This window comes from Ursus maritimus, unplaced genomic scaffold (genome assembly GCF_017311325.1).
Source record: "Ursus maritimus isolate PB19 unplaced genomic scaffold, ASM1731132v1 scaffold_29, whole genome shotgun sequence".
Lineage (NCBI taxonomy): Eukaryota > Metazoa > Chordata > Mammalia > Carnivora > Ursidae > Ursus > Ursus maritimus.
Genome location: NW_024425452.1, coordinates 3,797,011 through 3,805,016, shown reverse-complemented (window position 1 = coordinate 3,805,016; position 8,006 = coordinate 3,797,011). Strand labels below are relative to the sequence as shown.

The window sequence follows — 8,006 nt, the reverse complement described above, 5'->3', positions numbered from 1 at the left end:
ATTTCAAAGAGGAGATCTCACTCAGGCTGATGGGTTTTTTGGCTCTTTATCAGATTTAATTTCTGTCCCAAAGTTACTGAGACTTAAACATCCTTTTCAACACTAGTTTCAACACAACCACTTAATGAATCTGTAAGAGAGTAAGATAAATGTGAATGTGAAAAGTTACCAAAATCGCTCTCGGAGTGCTGTTGGTAAAGAACTCTGGGTTTTACAGGGTACTAACAAAGAGAATGCAGAGCTGTTTACCAATTACAGTTGCACTGCTACCCGGCAAGAGCATTCACCGTCCATCTACAATGCACTGAGACTGCCAGTTTTAAAATTACGCAAACCTTGGTCATTTTTTAGGCAATAAGTATGTGCATTACTTCAAATTTTGAAAACAAAGTAAGTCTTTATTATTAGATCAACTATTTTAATCCATATCATTCAAGTCTACATAAGATACAAGTAAAATGTAAATCTTAAAAAAAAAAATTGTAATTAATCTACCTGATTCCTTTCAGAGATGGTTTAACATTGGAAAATCTATTGATATGTCATCAACAAATTAAATGGGAAAAAAACTATATGATCATCTTAAGAGATCCAAAAAGCACATATGACAAAAATTCCAGAGCCGATCCTAATTCAGATTCTTTAAAAACGAAAAACGGAGGGATATTTCCTTTCTAGATACAGAGTAACTCAAGACAGCCAACCTAAAAGTAAAATACTATGGACATTCCCATTAAAATCAGAAACGTCTACCATCCGCATTATTTAACACTGTTCTAAACATTCCTGCCAACAAAACATGCAACAAAAATTAAACTGCTAGAAGAAACATTACCATTATTCATAGATGATATCAAAGCGTTTCCTAGAAAACCCATGTGAAATTACTGAAAAAGTACTAGAATTAAGCAACTAAGATACTAGAAAAATATATAGTCCAATGAGACCATAGAATTACCACCACTCAAATCTTTGCACATGTCCCCACCAGGACTGCCTCTATCCTGGTCTGGGTCAGTATTACTGTTTGCCTGGATTACTGCTTCAAGCTCCTCAACTAACTGGCTTCCCTATCTTCAGCCTGGTGAGACATTATGCAGTATGACCATAGGATGTTTCTAAACCAAATCTAATATCATTCCTTTGCTCAGAATCTTCTCGTAGCTTCCCACAATAGAATAAAATCTTAATTTCTTACCAAGGCCTTATAATATGCTCCTATACACGTAGGCCTTACTCAAATAGTATTCATGACACTCCAGCCACATGTCTTCCTTTCTGTTCCTCGAACACCCAAAAGGGGCTTTGTGCTAGTTCTTCACTCTGCTGGTACTGCTCTTCTTTGAGTCCCACAAGAATGGCTCCTTCTAAGATGTTAATCACATCTTACCTTAGAAATTACCACCTCAAAGACTCTTCAGATCATCCAGCCTAAAGTAGCCCCCAGTCACTATCTCCCATCACCCTATTTTAATTCCCTCCATAGAATCGAAGTTCATGATCTGATACTTTTCCTGGTATACTAAGTATCTCCTCCTACACTGTCACCTCCATGAGAGCAGGAAGTTTGTCTTAACTGTTTATCTCCAACACTTATCTAAGTGCCTGGCACATAAGAAGAGTCACTCGATAAACATCTGATTTTTAATCACCTAAAATTCCCAATGGACTATAAGCACCACAGAACAGGACTCATGCCCATTTTACTCATTGTTCTATCTCCCCGACTCTGACACTGCGTATACAGTTAACAAATAGCTGATGAATGAATGAATGAATGAATGAATCCCTCCTTCCCTCCTTTTAGTCCCTGGGATTCTTAAGGTTGGGAAATTTGCCTCATAAGTCCAACATATTGTTGTATAGTCTATACCGAACTTGTACCCAACGAATAACTGTCCCAAATGATTTCATGTGAATTATAAAGTCAGGTCTTTCCCACTCCTACCCATTCCCCAAATTCTACACTTGTGTAATGAACTTGTTAAGATAAACACAAAGTTTTAATAAAGTTCGATACCCTTATTGAAATTAATCTTTAACATGTCTTTGTCAAAAAGACATTTACAAGAAAAGAACAGGTGGATAAAAATTAAATCTTTTGAGTCCTAATCCATAAACTGTGTGAGTAGCTGGGCAGAGAAGAGACCTTCCCTAAAGTTATACTGGGGGAAAAAAAAACCGAGGTGTTACAATGTTAATCTATCTTGTCAGTGTACTGAGAAATGTGTACTCTATGTGAAAACTAACAAAGCCACAAAAGGACTCCTCTTAAGGAATTAAGATACTGGATCGCCATTCTGATTACCCAAGAGTTACTCATTAAATATGACACAGAGTACATACTTGCTGGTTTGTGGGCACTCTAAGTATCTAATTACTTCAAACAAAAGGCTACACTCTCAATTTTTTATATTTTGTTTTTATTCAAGAGTTTACTCACAGGCAGCACTTTAAAATCAGGCTTTTAAAATTAAAGGCCAAAATTAAAAAAATTTTGCAAATATGACACTGCTAAAAGAATGATCGTCTTAATAATTTAAACCCTAAAATGTTTTGTGGAGTTGAAGTCTTTATACGTAGACTGTGTAAGATCAATATCATTTAAAATAAACAACTGAAAAACCACAGATTGTGGGCAAATTTGTCAATGAAGATAATCATCAGTTTCGGCCTTCCAGAGAATGAAAACCAGCAGTTAATTCATCTTGTGACAGAATATAAACTATGCTTCAGAATTTGGACTTTAAAGTCTCCTTCTCCAGCAGCAAGTCGGCGTACCTATGCTGCAGTTCTTTTTCTCTTTCCTGCTGTCGCTGGACATCTTCTTTTAGACACTTGAAGAGACAAAAATATTAAATAATTATTTCATATGTAAGCACACTGAAAATTAAAAATATCTTATGGTACTTTATCATCTTACAAACAGCTGAGCTACGTCATGACTCTTAAGACGTAAGTACTCCCCCAGAGAAACGAGAAACAGCAACTACTTGTGCTACTAAAACCAGTACTGCAGCCATTCTCTGGTCAAACGACCACCTTGCTGCCATCTCAAAATAAACAAGCTACTGTCATCCTCTCAAGACCCACTAATGCACTTCAGTAAGCCCCAACTGCCCTTTATCCGGACAGCAGCTAGAATGCACACTTGGGAAATAAAGTTAAACCAAATCTGGCCAAAGGAATTTCATGCTTTCGAATGACCAGCTCTATTCCCAGCATCCTAGATTATAAAGCAGACAGTGGTTTAATGTACCTCAGAGAGCTACAAGAATGGGATGCGATGAAGCTTCAGGGGGACAAATCACAAGGCTTACTTATTCTATTTCACAGTGTATCGATGTACAAACCAGAAAATTAGTAAAGGAAAAGCCACTGTATCCACCATTGGCCTGGTCTATCCATCTACACAAAGACAATTCTAGATAAGAGAGTCAACAACTTCAGGCTCTCATTGAAAAAAGCCAGACAGTATTGACTTCAGAAACAGTCTGCACAGGAAAAAGAAAAAACAGGAAAGCCCTGGTAATTCTTTGCAGTTCTCTTTTTAAGCAATGCTGCAAGGCCATAATGTTACCTCTAGCCTCCGGGGAATGGCAGAATCTTCGTGTTTCTTGAGTTCTTCAAAAGTGCGTAATTCCAAGTAAGCCTGCTCGATTTGATCCCATAAGTCATTCAGCTGTTTCATAAGCCCCATAGCACGAGACTGGTAACCCCCAAGCAAAATTTTCATCTTCTTCTCCATCTTTGCAGCTCTCTTGGCTTCTGTTGTCATGTGACCCCTGTTTATCTGGGGGTCGAGGGAAGACCACATCAGCAGACATGAGAAAAGCAGGCTAAACGACAGAACTAAAAAGGCACTGTTGACTATTAGTTCATTTAACCCCTCAAAGCAAAGGTACATTAGAATTCTTATATTTTAGCTACCGTAGCACGAAATCTGGCCTCAGAAGGGTCTGTCTTGCACTGGAAGGGTTTCACAGGTTAGTCCCACATCATCTATCGATAATAACTTCACCCATGATTCAATTTCAAAGCAAGCGTGAATTTCAGAGTATAAGAAAAACTAATCTTAATTTACTTCCGAAAATAACTTCTGCTATCATTACTCTGCACTGATCTGGGGACTGGCAGAGACCCATCTTCACCACCTTTATCCCGAAAATGTACTTCTACACGATATGCTGACTACAGCTAACACTGCTGTACGATACACAGAAAGTTGTGAAGAGAGTGAACCTCAACATCACAAGAGGAAATGTTTTTCTTTTTTTTCTTCTTCATTTCTATTTTATCTACATGAGATGATGGGGGTTAACTGAATCTATCACAATAATCATTTCACAACACATGTAAATCAAAGCATCATCCTGAATGCCTTAAGTTTATACAGGGATGAACATCATTTCTCAGTAAAAGCGGGGTTAGATACACTTCTATATTACACATCCAGTACATTCTTAACAACTGAATAATGTCCAATTAACGCACCATAGTTGTAATCAAAACGTAACCCCCTTAAACTAAAAAACTACTGGTTTATTTTTATAATGTTATAATTCTAAATGTGGCACAAAACCCATAAAGGAAAAAGAGCATCACATTTGGCAATGAAAAAAAATCTTTAGTTTTTGAAAAGTGAAAACACCAGAAAACTGAGAGATGACAGTGTTCCTATTAAATATGTATACTGCGCACAAATGGGCTGCCTCCTGAACTCATTCTAAAAATTAGGGGAAAAGAATTCAAACTCATAAAAGAAGAGGAGGAGGACAATTAACTAAAGCGAGATATCAACAAAATTCTAGAGCTGATGCAGGGCAGAGAAAGCCCTAGTTGACAGAGCCCAAGGAGAGATGGCTGAGAAGGGAAAGGGTGTGTACTACAGAATCCCATTCACGTAACACCTACTCCAGGCGTCTAGTCTACATCCCACAATATAATCACTTCCTACTTTAAGTGATCTTCAAATGCATGTTTTCAACATACAAAACTTAAAATTATGAGGTCAGAGCCACAAGAATAACCATTAAATCTGCGTTAATTTCTTATGCATGTGTCTGTTCTTTTTTTCTTCCCTCCCTCCCTCCACTCCCCCACCCCGCTGCAACTGATTCCATCAAGTGACTCCAAAACTAAGTAGTTTCAGGACACCCGGGTGGCTCAGCCAGTTAAGCACCTGCCTCCGGCTCACGTCATGATCCCAGGCTCTTGGGATCGAGTCTCGCATCAGGATCCCTGCTCTACGGGGAGTCTGCTTCCCCCTCTGCCTGTTGCTCCCCATGCTTGTGCTCTCTCTGACAAATAAATCTTAAAAAAAAAAAAAAAAAACTAAGTAGTTTTAAGATAATGTACACCCAAATGATAATCCATAAAAAGCCAATAAGCTTTTATTCGTCTGCAATTCATTTGAAGAATAAATAATGCCCTTTATGAAGGAGCCATTTTCCTCTAATAGATAACAAATCAAAGTAAGCTCCACGGCAACAATGTGTTGTCTAAGGAAACACTCTGTGGAGTCAGAAAGCACAGGAGAGGGGGCAGTCACTCCTGCCACCCAGCACTGCCGCCCACTGTTCTCAGTTATTTAACCTGTCTTCCTTTCCCCATCAGCAAAATGGCAATCACTGCTATAAGTTATTATGGAGCTTAAGTAAGATAAAGGATGTCAAAGCTCTTAGCCTCCCAATGACTGGCAGAGAGGAAAGGGTTAACAAACTTGGCAGGTCTGATTACAATTATCTTATATAGACTAAGAGTTTAACCATTTTGCTCTCCCCTCTCTAATGAACCAAGGGACTAATGATGAGGTTTTAAAACCTTAAAATTCCAACTTTAATAAAAAATGACCCAGAATCCTTCCTGGAAATAAAGGAAGGAAAAATAGCTAATTCCTTCTTATAAGAGAGCAGTTTGCCTCTTGAGGACAACCACAGCAAGTAACACATACCGGGTACTGAAACACGTGTTCTCAAGCTAGTGGCTTTCAACCCCATCTCAACTTTAGAATCACCCACAGAGCTTTTCAAATCTACCAGTGCCAGTGCCCTAAACCCAGAGACCCTTATTTAAATGGTCAAAGACCTTGATATTTTTAAAGCCCCCAGATGACTATACTAGGCAATCAGGATGGAGTTGCACCCAATTCCTTATACTATAATTCAGCACGTTCTAAGATACTCTAATCATATGTGGATTCAAATAAACATTCCAAAACCCCCAACATGAGCAGCACAGAATTTCAAATTAATACACACAGCACGTTTTTTTTGAGAGAAAAAAACTCCTGCTGAGCACGGAGCCCTACACAGGATTCGATCACACCACCCTGATATCATGACCTAACCGGAATCAAGAGTTGGATACTTAACCGACTGAGCCACCCAGGCGCCCCTACACATAGCACATTTTAAAAATTAGACATACAAATTTTCATTTTCATTGGTTAGGATAACTCACTTAGCTATGCACTGCACTCCATGGATATTCAATTTTCAATTTGGTACAACAGCATAATACTTATGTTCTGAAACATAATTAGTCATCAAGGCACATTGAGAATGACCGGTACCTTGTATTTGGGGATTATCTCACCGCGTACAGCTGAGTCATTTATGCTTCCCAAACTATCAAGGATTTTAAAACTGCAAAGTTGCTAGCTTCCATTTCATGCCAACAATTTTATTTAATTTAGCTCAAGCTTTATATAAAATCTTCTGGCTCAAATATTGTACTAAGGTTCCAAGCAAATACGGAAATAAATTATACCAAAAAAAATTAAGCACAGGAAAATATTAATTTATAGTCCAATAACTACATAAATTTAGTCACGAAAAGTATAAGAAAAAATTAAATGCGGCTTTTAATATTCAATTTAGGCTCAGTTACCTTACATCTGCCGTCAGATCATTAAAATGTGAAGGAAGAGTATCTGTACCCTTTTTCAACCTATGCCTGCTCAATGTGCTTTAGGAGGGAAAAATACTAACCTGTAAGGTCTGGCTTTTTTCTAGCCAAGAAACCTCAAACATGAAGCGCACACGCATTCATGGAACAGAACTGCCTTAAATTAGTCCAATTCCCCCACCCCATACTCATACGCCACAGAAACATTAAAGGCCAACAGGGTGTAAGACCTTATTGTTTAAAATACGAAAAAATCAGGGGCGCCTGGGTGGCTCAGTCATTAAGCGGCTGCCTTTGGCTCAGGTCATGATCCCAGGGCCCTGGGATTGAGCCCTGCGTCAGGCTCCCTGCTCAGGAGGAAGCCTGCTTCTCCCTCGCCCTCTGCTTCTGTTCCCTCTCTCCGTGTCTCTGTCAAATAAATAAAATCTTTAAAAAAAAAAAAATTCAGGAAAAACCAGACTGTGACTTAACCAAATTCATATTTCTAAGCCCTTCTAAAAAGATTAAGTATTAGCAATTGCCCTTTCTGAAGGACAACTTAATTTGAACAAAACAATATTAAGGAGCTTGGACAGTTTGTTAGAACTTACTTACAAAAAGTTCTCACAAATTTTTTTTTTCAAATCCTTATCTGCATTTAGAAATGCACTTCAAATTCTTCTTAAAACATCTAACAGAGATAGTAGCAAAGATAGGACTGGAGATAGGATTAAATACTTTGTTAACTTGTCACCAGACAAACACACCAGATATGGTTATAATGGATGCTTATGCTTTAAATATGTATCAGCACAAAATTTCTAGTAATCCTGAATAAAATTCACTATTAGAAAACTGTACTTAGGGGGCACCTGGGTGTCTCAGTCATTAAGCGTCTGCCTTCGGCTCAGGGCGTGATCCCGGGGTCCTGGGATCGAGCCCCGCATCGGGCTCCCTGCTCCGGGCTCCCTGCTCCGCTGTGAGCCTGCTTCTTCCTCTCCCACTCCCCCTGCTTGTGTTCCCTCTCTCACTGGCTGTCTCTCTCTCTCTGTCAAATAAATAAATAAAATCTTTAAAAAAGAAAGAAAGAAAGAGAGAGAGAGAGAGAGAGAGAGAGA

The 8,006-nt window shown here is 38.6% G+C and overlaps 1 protein-coding gene across 2 annotated transcripts in view; it reads right to left on the bottom strand.

Moving 5' to 3' along the window:
- Positions 1–371: 371 nt before the first annotated feature.
- The window catches only part of CDC5L (cell division cycle 5 like), a 46,439-nt gene continuing 38,804 nt past the window's right edge, over positions 372–8,006 (bottom strand). For both annotated transcript variants that reach the window (XM_008691852.2, XM_008691853.2), the window contains exons 15-16: positions 3,581–3,793; positions 372–2,837 (exon numbers count right to left, since the gene is read on the bottom strand). In XM_008691852.2, the coding sequence (XP_008690074.1) occupies positions 2,733–2,837; positions 3,581–3,793 (318 nt within the window). In that variant the 3' untranslated portion in view covers positions 372–2,732. The remainder of the gene's footprint in view (positions 2,838–3,580; positions 3,794–8,006) is intronic.